Source organism: Tasmannia lanceolata, unplaced genomic scaffold, assembly GCF_043159265.1.
Source record: "Tasmannia lanceolata isolate RefF3 unplaced genomic scaffold, GAP_Taslan_0.1 ptg000003l, whole genome shotgun sequence".
In the NCBI taxonomy this organism is placed as follows: Eukaryota; Viridiplantae; Streptophyta; class Magnoliopsida; order Canellales; family Winteraceae; genus Tasmannia; species Tasmannia lanceolata.
This window is the reverse complement of record NW_027518680.1, coordinates 1,914,572-1,940,404: the sequence shown is the minus strand read 5'-3', so window position 1 is coordinate 1,940,404 and position 25,833 is coordinate 1,914,572. Positions and strand designations below refer to the sequence as shown.

The 25,833-nt window shown below is 37.8% G+C and overlaps 2 protein-coding genes across 6 annotated transcripts; one reads left to right on the top strand and one right to left on the bottom strand.

Moving 5' to 3' along the window:
- The first annotated feature begins 1,025 nt into the window (after positions 1 to 1,025).
- Positions 1,026 to 16,657, top strand: LOC143847261 (uncharacterized). Of its 5 annotated transcripts, XR_013234986.1 has the most exons (14): positions 1,026 to 1,289; positions 6,340 to 6,600; positions 8,659 to 8,732; positions 9,586 to 9,745; positions 9,873 to 9,897; positions 10,011 to 10,100; positions 11,679 to 11,850; positions 11,956 to 12,029; positions 12,579 to 12,651; positions 13,253 to 13,324; positions 13,404 to 13,537; positions 15,664 to 15,737; positions 15,889 to 16,121; positions 16,286 to 16,657. XR_013234986.1 is itself a non-coding variant. In XM_077356053.1 (13 exons), the coding sequence occupies exons 1-12, from the start codon at positions 6,378 to 6,380 to the stop codon at positions 15,945 to 15,947; spliced, it is 1,230 nt and encodes a 409-aa protein (XP_077212168.1). In that variant the 5' UTR covers positions 6,244 to 6,377; the 3' UTR covers positions 15,948 to 15,996; positions 16,286 to 16,657. The 5 variants fall into 5 exon arrangements, 1 of the variants encoding a protein (XP_077212168.1); XR_013234988.1 differs by lacking the exon at positions 1,026 to 1,289 and having other exon boundaries at positions 6,244 to 6,600; positions 15,889 to 16,100; XR_013234985.1 differs by lacking the exon at positions 1,026 to 1,289 and having other exon boundaries at positions 6,244 to 6,600.
- Positions 16,658 to 17,210: 553 nt separating this feature from the next.
- Positions 17,211 to 22,351, bottom strand: LOC143847254 (pentatricopeptide repeat-containing protein At2g13600-like). Its single transcript, XM_077356026.1, has 2 exons — positions 18,621 to 22,351; positions 17,211 to 18,491 (listed from the first exon to the last, which is right to left on the bottom strand). The coding sequence occupies exon 1, from the start codon at positions 21,935 to 21,937 to the stop codon at positions 18,740 to 18,742; it is 3,198 nt and encodes a 1,065-aa protein (XP_077212141.1). The 5' UTR covers positions 21,938 to 22,351; the 3' UTR covers positions 17,211 to 18,491; positions 18,621 to 18,739.
- Between the last annotated feature and the right edge of the window lie 3,482 nt (positions 22,352 to 25,833).

Here is a 25,833-nt window from a genome sequence, read left to right as displayed (position 1 = left end):
AAAAATATGCACATGCCGACAACCTTTTGTCACAAGGACATGTATACATAATCGGAATCTTAATAAAAAATAAGGCAATCAGACCAGCGGTGATATATTCACCCCATTTTCTTATCGGGGCTACCCCTCCAATGTGTTTATGACTGCTCTTTCACCCTATAAGGGGGTGGCCTGGGAAAGAAAAGGGGACGAATATATCATTTCCCTTTTTTTTTAAATGCAACCCTATTTACTAGTGAGGAGTGAATCAGTTGGGCGCAACCTCATTGCAGTATGGTGCAGCAAGCCCACTACAAAATAGTGGGTCCTACTTTTGAATGATCTGAGCCGTCCATTTGATAGGGTTTGCTTTATTCTATAGCCCAAAATCACGCCAATCATGCAGTCCTAAGTTTGTGGTTGAGTGTGGACCCTCACCCGATGTAGTTTTTTTTATGCTCCATCTCTAATGAGAGAAATTAGATATTATTGGATGTAATCATGAGTGATTCCCGTGATTTATTTGTGATATCAAATTGAAAGCAAGACCTGCTAAATGGACGGCTCAGATCATTCAAAGGTGGGACCCATATGCCAAAGTGGGGCCTTTATTTTTGTGCGTATTGAAGTATGGGTAATGACTTTTTCGCCCCCACTGTAGGATAATCCGCCCCTCTATTAACGTGATTTGACGTCAAAAAAGCGTTAAAGTCCGCCCACAATTTAAGTATACCTCTACAATCTACATTACCACATTTGATTCTTTTTTATCCCTTAAAAGGAATTGCTAGCGTCCATCGCAAAAGTCATTTTGCAGCTGGCCTGTCGCATGTTGTTGTCTCCATTCACCAGGTAGATGGTCTGACATGCGACAGACCAGCCGCGAATTGACTTTTGCGATGTACCCTAACAAACCCCTCTTTTTTAAAATACAAGGGCTTTTTCGTAACTATGAATCCGAAATTATCTTTCCGGTGAAGTAGAAGAATGGTTCGTCCTTCTACATTACGCTCTTTTTCCCAAACGAAAAAGCATTCGGCGGGAAAAAGAAGGAAAAAAAAATCCTAATCTCTCTCTCTCTCTCTCTAGAAAAAGCTCTAATAAAGCAATCTCTCAAACAGACAGACTCTCTTTCTCTCCGACATTAACGCTCGAATTAATGCTTTTAGAAGAAGCTTCTTCCCGTATAGATCTGGAGCTAAAACAGTTTCAAATAACTTTAAATCTATTTTTAACTTCTTTTCAGGCTTGAATCCTCGAATGAGGAAAAGGAAATCGAGGATCCGAAGTGTTCTTGCTTTCGATTTCAGGTATAGATCGCAATTCTCTTCCATGATGTTTATTTTCCCCTCTTGATTTTATGCCTTTGATTACTGTTTTCCTTTTTTTTTCTTTCTTTTATACCAATCTATCTCAACATCATTTCTATAATGCTCTTTTAGATCGTTTAATTGCATTTCCTGAAAATGATTGACATTACTATGATAAGATTAGGGAATTCTACTAATGTCGGTTGATTTTTATTACCAATAATCAGTGATTATATAAGCACTTACAGATAAACATGACAATCCTAATCTAAACCATTTCCTAACTACCTCTCATCTTCCATCTAATATTTGATGATCCAACGGTCAGATCTCATCAGATCTAATACATAGCAAAACAGTTCCTACTAAGGCTCTCAATTTTCACCTTCCGGTGTATAGATGGCATGATCTTATGTGAATTTGCATGATTTTCTTTGAATTTCATTATAAAAAAAAAGTCTTGAAGATATGTGGATTGGTGAAAAATTAAAAATACTTTAAATACATGATTTATTTCGTTTCGAAATATATGATTTGTTTCTCAAAAATATCGGATCTATTTTTTAAAATTTTGATTTTATGAATTTGTAGGATTTTTTATCTTCTTTTTTCTGCTATTCTTTCCAAAGATTGAACGAAAGAATTGCATTTTTTTAGATTTTTTAGTCATTTTCATTCTTAAGAGAAGCAGCTTGTTACTTACGTGAGTAAAAAGACCAGTACTGCCCCGCCTTTTTGGAAATCACCTACCTAAGCCTGTGGTCACAACTATAAAAGAGAGGGGTATTATCGTCTTTCGAATACATCTGTGCCATGCATTGCCCTTTAGACTTATACGATCCTACATTTTCTCCAAACACGCTTCCTTTTTTCTTCTCTTTTCCCTATCTGGAAGATATTTGAATTCTGTTATTTTCGTAGATTCTCGATCATATACAAGAAGGTATAAACAACTTTTTTTTTTTCTTTTTCCTTTTAAATGTCGATTAGATTGAAGAGGGTGTTGTAGTATTTTTAGTTTTCATCAACAAAACTTATAGTTCGACAGGGTTGCAAATTTGCAGTTTTTTGGGAGGGAGCGTTTTGGAACAGCATTTGTATTTTGTAGATTTTCTTAACCCGGAATTTACCTTAGGCGGCACCTACAATTTTATTAGTAGGAAATAAAATTTACAAGAAGATGACACAAAACCTTGCCTCTAACCCATCCAGTTTCTACAATAGTTTAATAATAAAATCCCTTCCCAACATAGTTTTTTTATAGGTAAACTGGGTTTTGGTGGGGACCCTTACTCGTTTATTAGATAAAGAAATAGATGATACATTTACGGGCACAATATATGCCATCCCTAACTTGGAAAACATGAGAGAGAGAGATCCAAAACTCAGGGTAGACTAACATTAAACCTAAAAGCTAGAACCAATGTTTAAAAACCCGTTAAATCGACTCGGAACTCGTACGAGTCGACTCCCTTTTACCTTGGCCGCATCCCGCATTGCACCGCATCCGCATTGCACCGCATCCGCATTTTGCCCTATAGAGTCAGTAAAAACTCTTTTGACTCTCCCGAGTTATGATAACGCCCGTGCTGAGTCGACAAGGATACTCCCTTTTACCTTTGCCGCGTTCCGCATTCCACCGCATCCGCATTCCGCATTTTACCCTAGAGAGTCAGTAAAAACTCTTTTGACTCTCCCGAGTTATGATTGCGTCCACGCTGAGTCGAGAAGGATACTCCCTTTTACCTTGGCAGCATTCCGCATTGCATCTTATCCGTATCCCGCGTTTTGCCCTACTGGGTTAATAAGAACTCCTTTGACTCTCCTGTTATGACCGCATCAACCATGTCAACCGCGCTCTTGGCCACGTCCGCGCCGAGTCGACAAGGATTTTTCTTGGCCGTGTTCCGCGTCACATTCACATTTTTAAACACTAATTAGAACTGGTCAATACTCATGAGTTACATAATCGCCTAGTGTGATGGGAGTATGTTGGGTTCTTTGAGAGCGTCTTAGACAACTTTTCTTTGGAACCTTCTGCTATGATTCATTTGATTCCTCTAGTTCTAGGCTCTCTTCTCCATTGTCCTCTTGTTCAACTGGGTTCAAATTGACTAGATGATGCTCATCCACCCATGATACTTTCTTTTTTCGAGCTTTTTGCCTAGGCTCTTTGTTTCTCTTTGACTCATCTTCAATAGCTGATTTTGAATGACTCTTCGGCTCTGGGGGTTGAAACTTCGGGGGCAGCCTTTTCACAAGCATCCTCTTTGACTTTTCCCTCTGGAACTTCAATGGAGTCTTTTCCATCTGCATCTACTTATGCATAATCTCTGACTGATAATTAGCTTCATTCCCCGTTTCTTGGTCATCTGGAACCACAAGGAAAATAAATCTGTTCCTCGAGGACCTTTGTTTGGTGTTTGGGACTTCATGTTTCTAGGTTTCCTTTGCTCTACTTTCCTCTTTGTGGGATATGATCAATGTCTGCTTTGGGAGATGGCTCTACTTTCCTCTTCTATTAGGGGCTGTTTGGATACACGGATTTTAGAATCCGGGATTTCTTCAAAATTGTAGTTAAGAGACAACAGAAGAAGCGGACCAGCCGTCGTTTTTGACTCATTTTTTACTTCTCACCCTTCTTTCCGACAGCAAGAGAGTAGCAGATCCTCCCATATTTCCAGGTATTAGAAATCTCAGGATGCAGGAGAGATTTTTAAAACCCGAATTTCTCACTTAAAATCCAAGAAACGCTGTCAGGACGCTTGATCATGAACCCTCCTTTACACTGTTTTCAAACTAAAAACCTGGATTGTAAAATCCGTGTATCCAAACGCCCCCATCATTGAAGTGAGAACAAGCAAAAAATTATCTTACTTTTACTATCTCTATTTAGGGGAGTGATAAATCAACCCCATATATCTTAAATCGACTCCCATGTGTCTTTCTCTCTCCTCTGGGTTAGAGAGATAAAGAGGAGAGAGAAAGACACAGGGGTAGATTTAAGATATTTGGAAGTCGATTTATCACTTTCCTTCTGGTTAACATATTTGGCAGATGCATGTTTTCTTCAAGCAATAGTGAACTCATCAATCCCTATAGCAATTAAATACCTTATAAATGTAAATTTCTTTATAGATATTAAGTACCTTGCATTTTAAGCTATGGCTCTATGTTTATATATCCATACGAGGAGTGCTAGATGCAAGGGCACCCTTGCATAAAGAGCAGGAAAAGGGCCCTTGATTGGATCACACCACATCAATTTCGGTAACTTTTTAAAATCGGTTGAGAAAGTAAATTCAGTTGCACTAAATGACGTGGATCCAATCAAGGCCCCTCTTCCGGCTCTTTATGAAAGGGCGCCCTTTTATCTATCATTCATCGTATCATTAAAGCATGTATATTATCTTTGCGTGAATAACATGCATGCATAGTGTGTGCCTATTTCTTGTGCCATTTATTCTTAAAATGCCTCCCAATTTGATTGCAAATTCACTCATACACACTAGGGGTGCAACTCGGGTCGGGTTAAAAAAGATTGTGTCGGGTAGGGTTGAGTTTGGGTCGGGTTCGGTTCAGTTTACCCAACTTGGGTTGAGTTCAGGTTGAGGGTTTGGGCCACTTGACCCGAGTTCAACCTGACATTTGTTATGAAATTTTTTCTGTAAGCCTAAAAATTCGGGTTGGGTCAGGTTGAACTCGGCTCGGGTCGGGTTGGGAAAAAGGGTTCCTCGGGTCGGGTTGAACATTGTCGGGTTAGAAATCGGGTTGGGTCGGGTCGCCCTCAACCCGACCCAACCCGGCCTTAGTTGCACCCCTTACACACTATTTCCAAAATGTCCTTGTCCATTAATTTGTAACTAACCGTTAATTTGTAGGATTCGGTATCTTTTGATTACGAAATGTGTCTCTTAGCTTCTGCTGTACATTTGTGCCACCCACAAGGGAGAGAATTTCAGAAAGTCACCAAGAGCCTTTATCATGTGGGTGGGTCCATTATACCGACCAATTAGGGACCAAACTCCTAAATAATTATGATTCTTCATACTTTCTAGTAATTGATGTACTATGATTCTCTGCTCGAGTAAGGTATGACTCTTTTAGATCCACCAAAACAATATATCGTTTCAATGAATTAATGATCAAGACCACTCATCCTGTGGCCACATGTATACTCATCCTGTGGCCGCATCCATGTTCGATTCAATCATTGTATTTTAAATTCTTAATCAAAGTCTCCCTTTCTCTTCATGGGTCCCACGTGCCTGCTATCTGTATAAAGGGACTCTATATACAAAATTGGTTTGGAGATCTCTTCTCCTTTACATGTTATCCTAGAAAATAGGTTGCCATAAGCAAACTAAACGTGAGGTTCAGGTGATTCTAGAGATTACTCCACTGAAAAAAAGGGAACTAGAGAAAGGGAAGTGATATCTTAATTATTGCAAAAACCCAGCTTGTCTTTTCTCTTTCAATTGGCTTGGAGGGCTTCTTGTGAACTGTAATAGCCTCTGACAGCTCTTTAAACACTAAAATACGAGATGAGCTAGTGAAAATTTCAAAACAATATGGTTGTGCTGTTATCATTTCCCTATTAAGGAAAATGGAAAAGAGAAGAGAAGAGAGACAAAAAAAGAAAAAAGGTGTGATCCTAAACCACCCAACAAAACAGAAAAAGAATAGAAGCTCTCTCTCAAACCATACAGACAACGAAAAGAAAATCTCTCCCAAACAGAAAACCAAAAGGAAATAAAGCCGTCTCTCTCTCTCTCTCTCTCTCTCTCTCTCTCTCTCTCTCAAGCAAATCGGTTGGTAAGGCGGTTTCGTAGCTGCTTTTAGTGCATAACCATCTTAGCTAAAATTGCATATAGCGTGCCGTAGCAACCAAAACCACTAGACAGCATTTATTTCCCAATAAACTTGTATAGTTGTATTCACTATAAACGTAATCTTGCTAGAGAACAAGCAATGAGTAGAGTAGAATTTGGGTTTTCTTCCTTCTCTCCATCTGGTTCTTGACAGAAACTGATTATTGGTTGAATTACAGGAGAAAGAAGAAGGAATTATCATCGTGAACCAAGGGAAATGAGGTCTCCTTGCTGTAATAATAACGAGCGGTGCGGAGAAGAATACGAAATGAAGAGCAAAAGATACATGGAGTTAATGGAGAAGTCTTTCTGTACCCAGTTCTTCATGGGACCCAATCCTTGGATGGCAAGATATGTTTATGGCTTGATTTTTCTCTTAACCAACCTGTTGGCGTGGATGGTACGGGACTATGGCCAGAGCACGTTGTCCGAGCTAGAGAGTAAGCATCTTCTTTCTCTTCTTCGTTTCTGATTCACGTATATTGCATATATATAGTTTGAAATTGAAGAAGGGTTTCTTGTCATACACTGAACTTCGGTGTATTCGAATATTAAACAATGGGTCTCATAAGTTGGTTGGTTTGCCTGCCACCAGAACCGAATCACCGATCATAATTTAAAAATATAAAGGGATTTAAGAACTACAAGAAAAGGGCAATTGCTATGGGGTGCACATTATTCATGCAAAAACTACATGCTTTTATTAATAAATTCTTAGAAATAGAGAAGGAGCTGAAATTTTAAGGTATTTAATTAATAATCATGAATAACTTTACATCTATAAGGTATTTAACTGTTAAAGAGAAATTTCATGTATAAGATTTTCAATAGCGATAAACAAATTTACATTTATAAGGTATTTAACAGTGGGTTTTAAATTAATAACCTTAGTTTATAAGATATTTAATAAGCCGACAGAAATTTCCATGTATAGAATATTTTAATAGCCATAAACAAATTTACAGTTAGAGATTATAAGATATTTAATACTAAAAGGAAACTTTACATTTACAAGGTTTTAGATAAGCTTACAAAGTAATGTAAAGTTTACATGCAAAGTATTATGTATATGAAATGATACATTCTCCCTCTTTTCTTCCCCGGGCCACCCCTTGTAGTGTAAAAGGAGTAGTCATAAATATATTAGATTGGGTGTCCCGGAGAAGAAAATGGGGCGAATATATCACTTCCTATTATTATGTATAAGCATTATATAAATTTCATCTAAAATGTGGTACTTATGAATTTTTAGAGATTCATTGTCACACATGTCACTAGGTGTCGATATCATTAAACTGTTACAGATGATTGCCCTACTTCTACGATGATTTTTAAGCATATATTTGTGCTTAATTATTCTAGCACTTCTTGAAGTTTAATTTAAAAAATTCATCATTCACCCATATTTCTATATAATTGTATGATTTTACAAGATTTTCTTCAAAAAATTTAATTGAAACAAACATATTTTCATTTTTTTTATGGCTGAAATGTATACCAAATTCAAATTTTGAAACCTTGATTGGTACTAAATATTTTTAAATATACATGACAAATTTGGACTCTTAAGGGTGCTATTTCGGTAAGTAATGGTTCACAAACTTTGATAAGTTGCAAATATTTTTGGACTATTTAGGGTGCTATTTCGGTAAATATTTTTTTACCCATAAAAAAATGTTACAAATTTGCAAAGTAATAGGTCGAAGAATTTAGGAGATATTGTTGTAAGGTACAAAATTTTTAACATATAAGCACTACTTTGAGGTGGATTTTGGAACCATGTAATTGAATTTTGGGAGCATTTTGTGTGGGGTCTATTATATCAGGGTGTGTAGATTGCGATAGCCTTTGCCCTGACATAATACACTATCTTCTTGCTAGCACTCCTTTATATGTTATAGTACAAAAGATCTCCAACAGCTAAAGCTTTTGGAGTGATTGGTTTTTTCATATTATAGGCTATGCATGATTTCTCTCTACTCTAATGTATCTATGTAATGGGGACATCTTGTCCCCATAACCATCATTGGTTTATTGGAATAAAATTCTTTGGTACCTTCTAAAAAAATAATTTTCAGACGGTTCTTTCATGGATGCTATCTACCACCACACCAATCCCACTATTGCTTGATACGGACCGTCCGACATCTTGCCCCCATGAACCAAAGATCCCTCAGTGGATGATCCCAGCCATCCGATCAATGTATTTATGGCTGTTGCATGTGGACTGTTGACATGTTCCTTTCAACTGCCCATTAACAGGTACATTGGACGGTTAGGATTGTCCGATGCCCGGATCATTCACTATAAAATGTTGCCCATCCGCATCATTGTCTCACTTGTTAAGGAAACATGAAAATTACTTACGAAAAACACAGGACAAAAAAAAAAAAAACTAAGAAATACTAAGAAAAAAGTGGGAAGCTGGTGAACTTTTTCTTCTTCTTATTCATCTTTTTTTAATGTTTGTGGTTTGTGCTGCTTGTTTTGTGGGGCAGGATTAAAAGGATGCAAAGGAACGAGGTATTGTCTGGGTACAGAAGGTGTGCTGCGCGTGAGCCTGGGTTGCTTTGTATCCTTTCAAAACTACTCAAACGGCCAGCTTACGAATGAATTTAATGTTGACGAAAGTAAGTTTGAGAAAAAGTGGGATGTCTCTCAAAACCAAGGTTTAAAATTTCGGTTTCGGTACCGGTTTCGGAGTTTGACGAAATTTCGGTCGAAATCTGGTACAAAACCCCGAAAGTAATATTTTATTCAATATTAAATTTCGGCGAAATTTCAGGAATTTCGGCCTAAATTTTGGTGAAATATTAAAAAAATAAATTTTTTGGGTCAAATTTCGGGAAAACCGAAATTCCGGAATTTCGGTCGAAATAAATGACCATTTGGGTTTTTATGGGCTTCGGTGTCGGTCTCCACCGAAAACCATGCTCAAAACATGAGGGTGCAAAATAACAGTTCCCCTTTATACCAAGAAGAAAAATAAAAAGTTCATTCTCCCCCCCTAATCGCTGTGGGTATTTCATTTGGCCTTATTTTGAGGGTACAAACGGTTTCACAGGTAGAATTCTCTACAATTTAAGAAGGGAAATGATATCAGCACAACCATATTTTCATATTTGCACTAACCCATCTTGTCTATTATTATATAAAGAGGTATCAAAGGTCATTACAGTTCCCAACAGACTTTCACAAATCAATTAAAAAAGAAAAGATGAGCTAGGTTGTGCAATTATTAAAATATGGTTGTGCGGATGTCATTTCCCTTTAAGAATTCCCGACATTACAGTAACGGAGGATTTCCATGCTTGTTAGCAGCAGTATTTGAAAACTCCTTGACACGACAAGGAACTCGCCCGAGTAGAATTTTTCTCAATATGTAACTATTCTTATTCAATAACTGAGCTTTAATTCTGAGTTAGATATTCTATTTCACGATGTTTCTTTCAACGGTTGGTACCACAAAGTTGAATGGGCCTCGAGACTCATGGCAGTCTGGGTGGTGGTCTGCCAAGATTCTCATGTGGATAGCTTTCATGGGGCTTCCATTTTTTGTTCCAACGCAAGTTATTGAGATATACGGTCAGATTACTTAACCTCAACTACTAACCATAATTTTGCTTGTGTTTTTCCAAGTTTTGAAGCTCTGAAGCTGATTTAGTTGCCCACTACTTGTCACCATTCCAACTAATGAATAATGCTTTTGCAGGGCAGATAGCACACATTGGCGCCGGGTAACTTTCCTGTTGATTTTTCTTTGTCCCAACTTGTCTTTGCAAATCAAGTCACTCCCTCTTAGATTTGTATCTGGAGAGCATCTTTTTAATCTTTTGCAAATTCTTTCCAGGTTCTTCCTGCTAATTCAACTCATCAGTATCATCAGTTTCATAACATGGCTGAATGATTGTTGTCGTTCAGAGAAGTATGCAGACAAATGGTATGAATCACATTCTCACAACAAATATTGTCACTACAGAATGCCTCTGAGGCGGCCAGATTTTATTTCTGATGACCTCAATTATATTCTATTTACTACTATCTTTTATTTCTAAAGCTGAAATAATAAGGGAATCACCCATATATCTTTTTTTTTTACATTTGTGACTGGCAGCTGAAACTGCAAAGTAGGATAAGATAACGAGATGATATAAGCTTTGGACATGTCAATTGCCATATTGAACTAATTAATTAGTGGGCTATTTTCTTATAAAATATGCTTCTCTCTGCATTTTCAGAGACTGTACTTTCAAGAACATGTTTTGAACAGAATGGGATATCCTCTCCTCACCTAGATTCACATTAAAGAAACTCGACATTATTAGGACCCACATTTTTCTGTCAGAGCTGCTTGAAGTGAGCACTTGTCTCTTCCAAACTGTTGGTGAAAATGGAAAACAGAATCACAAGAATGCTGACTCCGAGTCTCCTTGGGAAGCCCAGTAAAGGTTGCATGCATCAAACATGAGAAGGTTATTCTGGGCACACCCATAAAAAAATGGGGTTATTCTGGGCACTCCTGGAGAACCCTATATTGGAACCTTCCCTTGAATTGGACTTTCACTAGAAGGTATGGCTCACAGAGGGAAGAAACAAAAACACAGGCCAGCAACAATGGTTTAAGTACCATGCAGATGGAATCCAAATAAATGTTGATACATGTATCACGCGAAATAATGACAAACCTAGAAAATTGGGTTAACTACATTCATATCATACTAGAGTAAACTAAACTAAGGAATGTGATCCAGTACTCTCTTTTTTCTTTAGAAATGTGATCTAGAATTGCATAATCTAAAAATAGAGATAGGTGATCATTTTGGAAGGATGAAGGGCTCCATGGCATCAGAAAGCCAGAACCAGTTAGCAGATGAACACCATTCTAGGTATTTTTCGTTTTTCTTTCTCTGCAAGGAAAAAGCACCAAGAAAGGCTAATGAGCGTAACCTTATTTACTAGCAACAATTGTTCCTAACTACAGTGCTCTAGCTGGAAATGATGCACAAACTTTTCCAACAAGTTGGCAGTGTTTATGATAATAGTACTAGTCATTTAATGTTTATTTTGCTCACTGCAGTAGTATGGTTATTTCATTTGTGGTCTATTTTGTTGTCTTACAAGTAGCAAATTTTTTTGTGATTATCTATTGGAATAACAAACCAATTTTGACTTGGGCATATTCCTCACCCTCATTATTCAAGGTTTACAAAAGTGACTGAAGGATAGATCTTGTGAAGCAAGTCAAAAACTGATAAAAAGGAGGCTTTGAAACTCTGATGTAATGCATGGAAAGTTGGATAAATGATGCACTAGATTATTGCCAGAGGCAGAAAGAACTAACTAGACATGTGGTGGCAAAAGGAAAACAAATTTGCTAATTCATTGGTCTTGAAATTCAAGAAATTTAACTACGAAATGTTGAAATATGAACCCTACATGCAAAGTAGAGGCTTCCATATTAATATTATCAATAAACAAGATTCTTCGAAGCTAATCTATGAGGGGATTTGAAATGCAGCCGTGTCCAGGTACTGTTAACTTCAGTAGCAGCCTATGTTGCTTCAATCTCGGGAATTGTAATGATGTTTATATGGTATGTACCCAAGTCGTCCTGCGTGCTTAACATTTTCTTTATCACGTGGACTCTTGTGCTCCTTCAACTGATGACCTGTGTTTCTCTCCACTCAAAAGTAAGTCACCTTCTATATTGTGTGGTACTGCAGTTAGACAAAGTTATTTCGATATTCCGTTATATATTTTGTTTCTAGACTTTGCTAACTTTTCCGCTAGAATAGGTAAATGGAGGCTTCTTGACACCAGGGCTGATGGGTATTTATGTTGTATTTATCTGCTGGTGTGCTATTAGGAGGTATGTTTTCTGATTGAATCTGCTACTTGTTCCATGCTTATACTGCTCAGGTCCTGTGGTTGGCTTCAATAAACATCAACAAAATGCACTGTACAGTTTAATTTATTTCCAATTTTGAAATTTCAGTATAGTATGGAAGCAAAACAGAAAACCTCCTTCCTGACATGGCTGGTAAAATACAATTACCTTATTATTCATCAAGTACCACTCAAAAGCCAAAGAAGAGGAAGTCTGAAATTTATCAATTGGACTACTTGGGAGTATTTCTAAACCATAATAAACAACCCATTCATTTTGTAGGTCAAAAGAAACTTTTAGGCTTCAATAATTTATATGGATCATTTTATGATGGGCCACAATTTATTTACTTGCATGGAGCAAATTCTTCATACTACCTTGTTTGGCTTGTTGATAATTGAGAATGACTTTTGTAGCAATTTTGCCACATTCTTAGTTTTTTTTTTTTTTTTTTTTTTTAATTTATAATTTTCTTGTTTCTAGCTATAAGCTTGGTTAAATCTTAATTTTATTGTATCTCCATGTTTACAGTGAACCGCCAACTGAGATTTGCGTCCAGAAAGCAGAAGCAGCAGCAGGAAGTGCAGACTGGCTAACAATCATAGTAATATTCCAGAGTTACTGAAGAGTTTTTAGGATGGAAATTACAGAACTTCCTCTCCAGGAAATGACAAGATACCCACCTCTAATTTCTAAAAACATCCCCGATCGTTCATAAATCATAATTACTACTCTGTTACAATTTTCTAACTTTTCTAAAGTTCAAGCCAACATTTTGGTTTTCAATAGAACGAATAAGAAATGATAACCTCAGCATTGGGGCGAAAAGCCTGGTCGGCATGGATGCTACAAAGCGGCAGGATGTTTTTCATCTTTGAAAACTTAAAAATACGTTTATAATTGTCCCTGGTTGTTGTTGTCATGTCGCTGAAATCACTAGAAAATTCTTGGAATCTTCCACCTGAATCATTCAGTGCAAATTATAGCTTACTGAACACAGACCAAAAGCACCTTGGTCTTGTTAAAATGAAACAGGTGTATTCTATCATTATAGTGGCAGTTTCGTTTTCTATCTAGCTTTATTATGTTTAGCCTGGTGCCTGTCATTTTTCCTAGTCTGGAAGTTCTGTAATTATCCCTAGGTTGTATGTCCATGAATGCATTCAAGTTATTTATGTCTGATCATAGACCTCATTTATGAGCAGAGCTTCATTATTGCATTACTTGCAATGGTTATAGCAACATTTGCGACTGGGATTGATTCCAAATCATTTCAGGTGCATCCACTCACAACACAACATTGTATTTGGTTGACTAAACTTTCAAATAGAATACGTCTGACAATAGTACATGCAGTTCAGGAAGGAGGAAGTAGAGTCAGAAGATGATGTTCCATATGGGTATGGCTTCTTCCATTTTGTTTTTGCCATGGGGAGCATGTACTTCGCAATGCTATTAATTAGCTGGAATGCGCATCACACCATGCGAAAGTAAGTGCTCACGTCTTAAACTCTATTCCTACCAAATTTATAGAAATATTCAACTTCTTGATCAAAAAAATGGAAATGACCCTGCATTTTAGAACTCAATCAACGTGCTCCCTAAATGATGAATGTTTTTCTGTTCTGTATTCCAATTTCTGTACACTATCGCAGAAGCCTTATTCTGACTTACCTCACTGTTGAGCTAGTTAACGGCCGCACTAATTATTACATATTCTGGATTGATTTTGTCATGGCATATACACATTTGTGAAGCATGGCGGGAAGATTACATTTTTGTCTATGAAGGGAGAGATCATGACAGAGAACATGACCTTGGATAGGAGAGAATGGAAGAAAATGATCCATGTAGATGTAGACGAACCCAACTAGTGTCAGGATTAGACTTAGTCAATTTGATCCGGGTAGATTCTTTCACCTTCTTCATGAAAATTTTCTAAAGGATTTATTAGCCGACCTCAACTAGTTTGGAACAAAGGCTTTGTTGAGTTGAGTTTAAGGGAGAGATCCGCCTAGGTATCACATTTAAGGACAGAAAGAACTTGCTCGTGACGCAAGAGCATGTGTGAGAATAATAAGGTTATTGACAGAGTGTACGCACTCATTCAGAAGGAAAGTGCTCCACTCACAACTATCCCAGTGGTCTTACAACCTTGACGTTTTCCCGTTACTTCCCTTGAACTTTGTTCATCACAACTTCTCTACCTTCAGTAGAACCCGTGTAGTTTGATTGTATCAATTACTATGCAGCTTTCTTCTGTTTGCCATAATAACCATTTTGGAGCAATTCAGATGAACAATTGGAATATGGAGACTATGGATCTCTAATTGGTTTTGAAACACAAAGTTATCTCTCATGCTAGCTCAATATGGTGGCTGCATAGACTAGTAATCTATGTAAATATTTCAGCCTCCAACATGGAATTGAATAAACAATTATTTATTTTGAATGATGAATTGAAAAACAATTATGGGGGAGTAAATATCTAGCGGAAAGACTGATGATGCAACTTCAATACTCATCCAAATAACAGATCAGATTCAATAGATTTCTGGTGATGGCAACCTTCCTATGAACTCAAACCACCTAAAAGATGTCCCCAAGATATTTCAAGAACAGAAAAGATGAAGAGAAAGGGCAAAACTGCAGCTCCCAAGTACATACCTTCATTTAACTTTAAAGACATTTTTCATCTCACACCACAGATCTAGACAAGCAGACCAACATTCAGTTGCCCATTACAAAACTGGGAGCTGATGAGAGAGGTATGATTCCTAAGGGCTTCTTGGTTGGTCCCGTGCCTGAGAGCAGGAAGGCTTGAAAAGTTACAATTACGATAAGATTTTCAATCATATCTACATGGACAATTTGCAAGAACATTAGTACAAATTGTTTACAAATTACAACTGACTTATAGCATAATATAAACATTGAAATTTTAACACAAACATTTTAGTTAATTTTAATTGTATTTGTATATTTTATTATCATTTAAACAATTTTATATTTTTATTCCCACAACAAATTTTGAAAAAAAATTGTTACAATCTATTGAGATGTTTTGATATTTTCGTGACAAACTCTTTTAACCTATGTTTTTCTTTCATTTCTGTTATTAGCGTCCTAAACACCGAAACTGTTGTGTTGGTTTTAGAATCTCAGAATCCAACCCACAACACTTTCTATGAGCCAAGCCAAGGGAATTCTTGATGTGATTTTTGGGACTAGCCAAACCTCTTCTTCTTCTAAATGCATCCGTAATGCTTCCTGAATTCACTGTGCTCAAAAAATCAAAACTGCACGGCTTACCCAATTGGAGTGAGTAAAGATGATAACTATATTGAAGTTTGGTTCCTAAAAACCATTACTGAGCTCATCCAGGATCCCGAGTCCTGACCATAGAAACTGAATTCTCTGGAAAACTTAATTTGAATTTGTGTAAATTCAATTGCAAAATTTTGTTCTCAACAAGTTTTTTCCTGGTCACCAATCGATAATGCTTTTCATTTATGGAAAAGATGATATAATCTGAAAGGTAATAAAAGTTAGAAGAGTTAATCTTATTCTAATTATGTTGCCCTTTCTTTGCTAAAGAAATGCTCGTCTTTTGCAGATGGACAATAGATGTTGGATGGACCAGTACTTGGGTCAGAATTGTGAATGAATGGTTAGCAGCATGTATTTACAGTAAGTACTTGAAATCTCGTGAAGATGCCACATTATTTTTTGCTAAATTTTTTCATAATTAAAATATTTAACTGCTATTACTTTATAATCCTGATTTTTTAATGTCACTTTTGTTACATAATTCTGAATGTTATGGTTAATATGCTTGCAGTTTGGATGCTTGTAGCCCCCCTTGTTTGGAAGAATAGACAGACAGTAGAATCAAGTTAGAAAGTGTGGAAATGCTTCAAGATTATTCTTTCCTTACCTCATTCATCAGGTGTACATTAAGATCAGTTTAATAAGTAGCATTCCAAATTTATCCAAGCAATTTGGTATCGGTTCCCGCTCGTGCAAATGTAAAGACAATCAGTCCAGTCCAAGGTTATGAAAATAACCATAAGGGTACTGAAACCATTTTTTTCCATTTCAATGTTCCTTCACATTGGGCTTGACATGAACGTCTACATATCTTTCTTTTTTTCAATGGTACATCTACATATCTTTGTAAAGACACAATTTGGAAAACCTCACATTTTCATGGACTGACACCATTTTTCATGTGACAGCCATATCAAGTATCGATCAATTTAATTCTGAAGACATCATAAGAATACCTTTCTCCGGTGATTGTGCAAATAACTGGAAGTTAAAGCTGATCAAAGATCTCAGAATTATTCACCACATGTACCTCTTGTTTATATCCATAGTAGTAATCTGGGCATCCTGAGTTCTTTATATACTCTCCTTTTTCTTTTGGTTAAATCAGTGTTAATGAAAGCAGCGATTGAACATTTTAATGATACTTAAACCAGAAAAATTAGCCTTTTCAGTTCAACAATTTTTCTACCACTGCAGCATGGATTCAAGCACACACGTTATAGCTGTAATCTCTTAACAAGAACCTTCTTTGTCAGTTTATATTAAGTTTTATTTTGTAACGTGTCTTCCATTGTTTTGTATGCCCAAGAAGCATACATTTTGCAGTTTGTTTTTTGGGAAGTAACAAACAATTAAGAAGGCAAAAAGTGAGAAAAACAAGCAATAGATAACCAAAATATCAAATCATACAGGTCATGGCGCTTGTAAGTATTTACCCTTTCACGGGCCACCATCCAGCAAAAGCTTTGAATTTTCAGCAATGTGCTAGCGAACCAAACATGCGACCACTTGAATGAAGATTGGGGTCCCCTCACAAACAAAAGAAAAAATGACAAAGAGAGAATTCCCGTCTGGGGTCTGGGCCCAAATTCTCCATCAGTGATAAATGACGACACAAAGATATTGTGTAAACGACCAAGGAGATGAATCAAGGAAACAATCTCCTCATCCTTGAAATTATAATGCCACACCCAAAACCAAACTACCCTACCCCACTCATAGCTATCAACAACACGACTTCCCTTCTCACATGCTAACCTATATAGTTCTCGGATACTTGTGACAAAGAAGAATTAACAACCACCGCCCCCCCCCCCCCCCCAGCGATAGGAACTCAATTTTGATGCCACAAATGGGCCTCCATGCACCAAAGCTTCTACCCCTACCTAACTCTCTCCACACCCATCCTTCCACTCCCCCTGTAGCAACCGCTCTTTGCCCAATCTCCAAAACCATTTACCGAGGAGAGCATTATTCCTCAAGCAAATGTTGTCGATCTCATGACCTTCCCTATCATTTGTGATAAGAAAAAAAATCCATGGGGTCCATCAGACAGATGGATAATTTAATGTGGGCCTTACATAATAAATGGGACAAAAAAATAGGCATGGAGGGGAGCCACCAGATAAAAAGGTCACCCAAAGCACCACAGTCAGACGCCATGGCCTGGCATTGTGGTCGAGTGCCATGACCAACCACGGCAATAACCCAACAGCCCCACCATTACAGTCGGACCTGTTCCTCCCGAATAAGAAGACCACCATGCCTGAGTGCTATGGTGCTTCGCCGCAGACTTGTTATTCAGGGAACTGTCTTTTGAGGTCAATAATATAAAACTTATACAGAATAACGCAGAGGCAGAGATAATATAAAAATAACAATTTGTACAAATTGATGATGCAGTAGTACTGGATTACTCAAATTTTGGTATTGCAAGCTGAGTAATAAGCCTAATATACAGGGATTCATTAAGAAAAAACATAAAAGAATAAAAGAAGATACTGTCACCAGAGGATTGATAGCACTCTCCATTCTCAGTTGGTCATGTTTGTAGAATGGATAAGGAGAAGAGGAAAGAAGAAGAAGAGTGAGGGAGAAAATAGTGAGTCTCCACTAAGGAGCTCTCATGTAATATGATGTATATGTAGGAGTCCAAATAGGGTTACATGGTACAAAGACTAAAATAGCCTCAATATTGCACATAATGACTAAAATACCCTTCCACACTCTTCAACAATGTTAAATGCCATATGAGGGTATGTTAAACGCCATCAGCTTCAACACTTGATCAGTTCAGCCTTAACAATATCCCATTCCATGAAAAGGCTTTTAGCAACAATTACATCAATATATACAAGGCATACCTCATCTGCGCAAGGAGCCTTGTCTCCGAAGCCACATTTGCCTTTCTGGGCCATAATTCTATGTTTGGCTGCCCGCCCTGATAACTCAACTTGTTTGATATCTTCAGAAACCGGCGTTGAATTTTTTGAGCTGAACATCATAACTTTTTTCTTTTCAAAAGGTAAAATTCCAACAAACCAGTCATAGGCAATATTCCTCCGGAGTCCAGATGTGCACAGTAAGCGAGTAAATGATCAATTTGTATATGACCTGAATTTGACAAGAAAATAACATAGGTATAAGATTTTCTTTTCCATATACGTAAATAAACAGTGTGAAGATTAAACACAATACTGAAGGAAAATCTCAATCACTGTACTCAAACTAATTACTACTAACCTATACTTCCACTTGTATACTCTGCTGGGTTTCTTGTATAATTGCTGAATAGAAGCTGCAGATGAATCAATCTAGCAAGAATTCTTTGAATTTCCATACGCTAAAATGACAAAACAAAATTATCCCCAGTCTCGGATGTGAAAAGCAAAACCATGCGGAGGCTTCTTAGATTCCAGCAAGCTTTGAGAAGCATTTGCACTTCTCTTTCCACCAACAAGATAAACCTCCATTTCATCTTTTATCTCTATCCAACTACAACCAGGCTCCTTCATTCCCCTACCTCTCATCTCATTTCTGACAATCTCCACATCAACCCATCTCCCGTGCATTGCATATATATTTGACAGCAAAACACGAGCCGCTGAATCATCTCTCTTGTCACCAAGAATTTTCCATGCTGCTTTCATTCCTAACTCCTCATTCCCATGGATTTTACAAGCAGCCAACAAAGTTCTCCACACCATTCCACTGGGCTCCATCGGCATCTCGTTTATAAATCCGTGAGCCTCATCTAACCTCCCAGCTCGGCTAAGTATATCAACCATACAAGCATAGTGCTCCTCCAGTGCCATCACTCCACTATCTTCTTTCATTGACTTGAATTGGATAATCCCTTCATCGACCAAACCAACATGACTACAAGCTGACAATACAGCTATATAAGTAATATGGTCTGGTTTTACCCCCTCCATTTGCATTTCCTCAAACAGCTTTAGTGCCTCATTTGCACATCCATGTTGAGCAAAACCCGAAACCATAGCATTCCAAGAAACCAAATCTCTTACTTTCATCTTCTTAAACACATCCCACGATTCCCTTATGCTCCCACATTTGGCATACATATCTACCAATGCGTTCCCTACAGACACATCGGACTCGAGTCCGCTATGAACCACACGGGCATGGACACACATTCCCTGCATAAGAGCGGCAGAACTTGCGCAAACACTTAAAACACCCACATAGCTAAAATAATCTTGATTTACTTGCTCCCACTTCATCAATTCAAACACCTCAAATGCTCTATCTCTGTTTCCAATCTGTGAATACCCAGTGATCATCGCATTTGACAAGACATCATCTCTAATTGACATCTCATCAAAAACTTTTCTCGCCCCGTCTGTGTATCCTGACTTAGCATACATTGACACCAATGCACTTCCTATGCAAATATCCGAAATCAAACCCATCTTCAAAACATAGGCATGTATTTGTTTCCCTGGTTCAATAGCTGCCAAATCAGCACAGCCTTGTAAAATAACCGCAAAAGCAACTGGGTTAGCACGCAACCCAGTCCGGTGCATCTGATAGAACAATCTCAGAGCCGCCCTGCTATTTCTATATCGCAAATAACCTAACATCAACATAGCATAAGAATTCGCATCCTGCCTTTTCATCCCAAAGAACGATTTACAAGCATCGGTTATGCTTCCACATTTGACATAGAGGTTTGTAATGGCATTTCCGACAATAACATCGGAAAATCCAAGACCACTTTTGATTATACGAGAATGTATCTGCTCACCCACCTCCATGAGCCTCAGATCAGCACAGGCCCCAAGCACAGTAGAAAAGGTGAAGTGATCAGGAACCATTCCCATCTGATACTCCCTCCTGAAGAGTTCAACAGCCTTCCCAGCTTGAGAATTCCAGCAATAACCAGAAAGCATAACATTTACTGAAACCACACTGTGTGGGGAGACCATCAAGGAGGACAATCTACTAGCAGTGTCCATATACCCACATTTTGCATACATGTGAAGAAGAGATGTTGTCAAAAAGTCACAGAACTCAAACCCGAGTGTTAATACCAATGAATGGATCTGCTTGCCTAGTTCTATAGCCCGAAGACCGGTACACGCATTGATAGTTGTGGCAGCAATATATTGATCCAAAACTATTCCAGTTTTTCTAAAAGCACAAAAGAGCTCAAGTGCTTCACTAAATTGATGGTTCTGAACATTGCCCGCCATGATAGCAGTCCATGAAACTAAATCGCGTACTGGCATCTTAGTAAATGATACAATTGCATCCTCCATTTTTCCACTTCTTATGTACATGGAGATCAAAGCATTGCCAATACAGAGATACGACTCATAGCCAACTTTTATAATAAGACCATGGATCTGTCCACCCTCGTCTTTACCAAAACACAAGTTAAGGATACTGAGTAGGGCTCCTTGGTTCAAATTCAAGCCAGAGACAAGTTCTTCCACAAGTTTCAATGCCTTTTCTTTTTTACCATGTAGATGAAACCCTGAAATAATTAAAGAAAACAATGCAGCGTCAGGATTTTTAAAGGTATTGGAAATCTTGCTCATATAGGCTACCTCCCCAAGCTTTGCTAGCAATCTGACAAGCTCTGTAACAACAAAATTATCAGCACCCAACCCAACTTTGATGGAATATACATGAATATTTTTACAAAATTCAATCCTCTCTAAAGCAGAGCCTGCACTCATTACTACTCTCAGTGTCACTAGATCCATTACCCAACCCGCCCGACACATATCTCGGCAGAGTTCCACCGCATTGCCGAAAAACCCATTCCATACATACCCAGAAATCATAGTGTTCCAAGAGATAGAATTCTTTCTCGGCAACTCATCGAACTGTTTATGTGCATCAGGTAAAACCCCACATTTTGCATACATATCAACAAGGCCAACCATTACAAAACTATCAGAACCAAACCCAGTTTTAGTGATAAACCCATGAATTTGGAGCCCAAATTCTAGAATCCCAGAGGCAGAACAGGCCTTTAGAACCGACGCAATTATAAACTGATTCGGCTTCAACCCACATTCCTGAGTTTTCTTGAACAACTGGAATGCTTCTAGATCAAAACCATGGCTTACATAACAATAAATTAAAGTAGACCAAGATACTAAATCTCTCTCAGGAATTTCATCAAACAGTTGAACACAGTTCCTCAAAGCTCCTAACTTAGCATACATATCCAATAAAACATTTGAAATTGAACATTCTGCTTCAAAACCCAATTTGATGAGATGAACATGGACTAACCTACCCATTAAAAAATCGTTAGTCTTGATCGATTTTCTCAGTAGACCCATGTAGAAATACAGGTCTGTGGAGGGGAAGAGATTATCTAAACGACCAATGATTTCTAAAACATCAGTGACCCTTCCTTGTCTATTACAAGTTGGTGTTTTGTAAAATTTCTGTTTCCGCATATTAAATAGAGTTAGATTCCTGCAGCATTCCTTCATGTAGTTGTGTTTGAGTTGAGAGAAAGATGGGGAGAAACATGGGAAGGGAGCAAGCAAAGAGGTCCTCCTCAGCATGCCAATCATAACAATAACTTGAAGATATTGCAATGTGGTTTAGGTTTGAGATGGGCATGGTGGGAGATTCAAATTCAAAACACCATATATCTGTTGAATGTTTGAGGTGAGAGAAAGATGGGGTGAAACATGGGAGGGAAGCAAGCAAAGAGTACCCCCTCAACATCCAAATCATAGCAATAACTTAAAGATACTGCAATGTGGTTTTGGTTTGAGATGGGCATGGTGAGAGATTGTGAGGTTTTCAAATTCAAAACCCCATATATCTGTTGAAATGATCCTATATACTCTGTCTGATTATTTTCAGAGTGCTTTTGGGATTGTACACAATTAAAACTGAGGAAGGATGAGGGAAGAAACTTGAGAGAGGAGAATTCATCGAAATGAAAAAACCAAAAAATCAGACGTTGTTTGTGGGTTGGAACTTTGGAGTAGGGCTTTTAATGTTACAAAAATGCCCCAACATGAATAAATATATATAGGGTATTTTCGTACATATAAAGGGTATTTTCGTACATTGGTGCCTTCCATTCGGATCTAGAATGCTTTGACGGCCCCAGCAAGTTTTTGGGGGCTAAGGCTGGGTCATGATCCGAAATAATTTTAGACATTAGGATTTGGATCCAATGGACATGTTCGGATCTAGCTACTATACACCAAATCATGTCCATTAACATTCGGATCCTTTTGATGGATCCATCGGACTGTCTGGGTCCATCCGTCCATTCAGCATGGCACCTGACTAGGCGGGTCAACTCATGATAACCCACCATATCAATGGTCCTAATCACACATGTCGAATGAGACTCAAAGGTGTGTATATCAAAACATGAAGGTGAAAACGTCAAATCTAGGGTGTGTCTATCAGAAAAAGGAGGTAAAAAAAAATCAAACCTTATGAGTCATGCTGCCAAAGTGTTCATTCCCTCGTTCTAACACTCGTTAAAATGTAGAGAGCGTTATACCATGTTATAATGTATACATTTTAGGGATTTGCTTGGGACTTTTGCATAAAGGGATTTCGCGGCTGGCTGTTGTACGAGAGAGCAGCCATCTCAGATGAATTAAATGAATGAGTCAAAATCTGAGCAAGCCGTGAATGCCTTTGTTCAAGAGTCACTAGCAAATCCCAAAATGATGCCTTGATAATATTCTGATTTCATCACTTTGTGGCTGTTTTTTTGAGCTTATTGTGTCTTCCATCATCATCTTTCTCCAACAAGTCCTTATTTTTCCTTTAAGTGGTTGAGCTCCTTTATTATCTAGTTAAGCTCTGATGTCAGTCACTACTTCAAACTCTCAACACAACAATGTTTAGACATTATAGCCCTCTTCATTATATCACCCACTTTCACATTAATGAGAAAGATGAGGTACATCCATTTATACTGCATAGCCAATAAACTTATATCCAATAAACTTAAAATAGATTTTCAATTATATGATTTTGGTTGGATGCATGATGTTCGGTTGAGCCTTTGGGAGACCTCTTTCCAGACTTGCTTTTGGTAGCCTCTAACAAGAAAGCGCTAGTATGTGAATGCTTTGATCGTATTGATGGTAGAGTGATTTGGAATATGAGATTCAGGAAGAACTTTGATCGTGAAATAGTCTCTATTTCCCAGTTATTAGATATTATTAAAAGGTGTTACATAAAGAGAAGTGGATCTGATAAAAGAATATGGATTTGGAACACTTCCGGTTTTTTTCCAGTTAAGTCTTTATACTTTCACTTTGTTCCATCCTTCTAAAGTTGCTCTGTCAGCCCAAGTGTGGAAATTTCATTGTCCTCCTCTGGTTAGTTTCTTTGGTTGGGCTGTGTGTAGTGGTCGTATTCAAACTATTGACTTCTTACGTAAAAGGGGTATGATATTAATGGATAATTGTCCTCTTTGTTGGAGGATGGGGAATCTATAGACAATTTGTTTATCCATTGCAAGGTAGCGAAAGAGATTTGGGGTCACATTTTATTGAGGTTTGGTATTTGTTGGGTGTTCTCAGAATCCATCTCCGAAGTAATCAAAAGTTGGGATTTTGCTCCTTGGAAAATAAAAGGGAAGGTGGTGTAGTAGCAGAGGCAAACTAGATGTAGTTAGTGGGAATGTTTGCCTGCTCCAAGTATTAAGCAAAATGCAAGCACTTGAGAGAATCAATGTCACTCAAATGTAATTCCAAATGAAGAATTAGTGGAGCCGAAGCATAATCTGAACCGCTTAGAAACAATTCTGTATACAGCCTGTGGTTGGGAGATATGTGAGCTACGGGCGAAGTGACGCTTGATTGGGAGAGTTGGCTATCCAAGTAGCTTGTGAATCAAGGACTCATAAGTGAGGCTGATCTTACTTTTGCCAATGTAATAGAAATGAGGGATAATCAACTCGGTAGACAGTAAAACATTGAATGGAGAAGGCTCAAGTCATTAAAGCATTAAAGCAAACACAAGATCTACAATTGAAGAGGCCAATTAATAGTGGGTTGGAGAAATAATGGGGTGGGCATTAAATCAAGTAGAATGGCTGCAACAACAAAAAAAAAACCAATCACTAGTGGTCTATTAAATAATATTAAATAATGATTTAAAATCTGATGTTTTGGAGATATTCCCCGAAATTTCGGGGAAAACAAAATTTCGATCGAAATTTGTAACATTTCGATTTCACCCCATTTCGGTTTCGGTCTCAACCAAAATCCGAAATTTCGGATTTCGGTCAAAATTTAAGACATTGGTTAGAACAATACTTTTTTTATTTTGAACAGGGTTTGCCTACATGGGTAGAAGATTTATAGATAGTGGAGTTGATGGGTCTGGGTTAATTTTGCTTTAACACATTTCCTCGCCTATTCTCTGTCGAGGTGAACCGAAACTCAAGTGATGGCCAAACTTTGAGAGCTCAAGTACCTTGTCTTCTGCTTTAGGGTAGAGGAAATGTGCCATGCTGGATTCTGCACCAATACAAAGGTGGTGTAGGACTAGGAAGAGAAATAGAAGAAGAGGATTTTACTTAGGAGAGGCGAATGTGCCCTGTAGGAAATGTGTTCAAAGCAAGGCACTTAAAAGAGGAAATGTGTTCCAAGCACATAAAAGAGGAAGATTATAATACCCCACAAAGTTTGGCCATTCTTCTCTCTTTCCCCTCTTTTTCTATTTCTCTTCCCGGTCCTGCATTAAAAGGTCACCAAAATATCCCTTTTTCTTGTTCCCCTAAGTCACAAGCTGGTCCCGATCATTACTTCGGAGCATGATTTTAAATTTCGACCAAAATCCGAAATTTCGATTAAAAGCCATTATTTATTAAAAAAAAAAGTGTTACAAAATTTCGGTTCGAACCAAATTACGAAATTTTGGTTTTTGGTGGGGTCCGAAACGGTTACCGAAACCGAAATTTTAAACCATGCTTAGGAGAGGCGAACCATCACGCCCTTAGCTAAGTTCACTCGGCTTCCGAAGGTACGGATAACTAATATGACTGGGTTAATAAACGTGGTCATAGTGTAGGGAACATCTGGATAGGTTAGAAGAAAATGGAAACTGGATATGCTTGTGGAACTGATGCAACGTTTTTTTTGTTTGTGGTGAGGGCTAACTTCCTTCTAGAGTATTTTTGAATACTGTATTTAAAGATAGTTCTACCCTCTTTTAGTATTTCCTTCGTGGGGTATTATAATCTTCCTTTATAGCCTGTTTGGTTAGTAGGAAAGATTTTTCCTCCTAGGAAAGCCTTTTCTTTTCTTTTCCTTTCCATAAAATCCTTTTTTCATTGATTGGTACAACAAACATAAAAAAGAAATCTTGTTCATTCTCATTCCTCTCGTCTGTACATCATGTTGTTTGGAAAAGAAAGAGGAGCACATTTACATAGGCAAATTACTCAATGTTGTGATATTACAGTTAGCACTTTCATGGC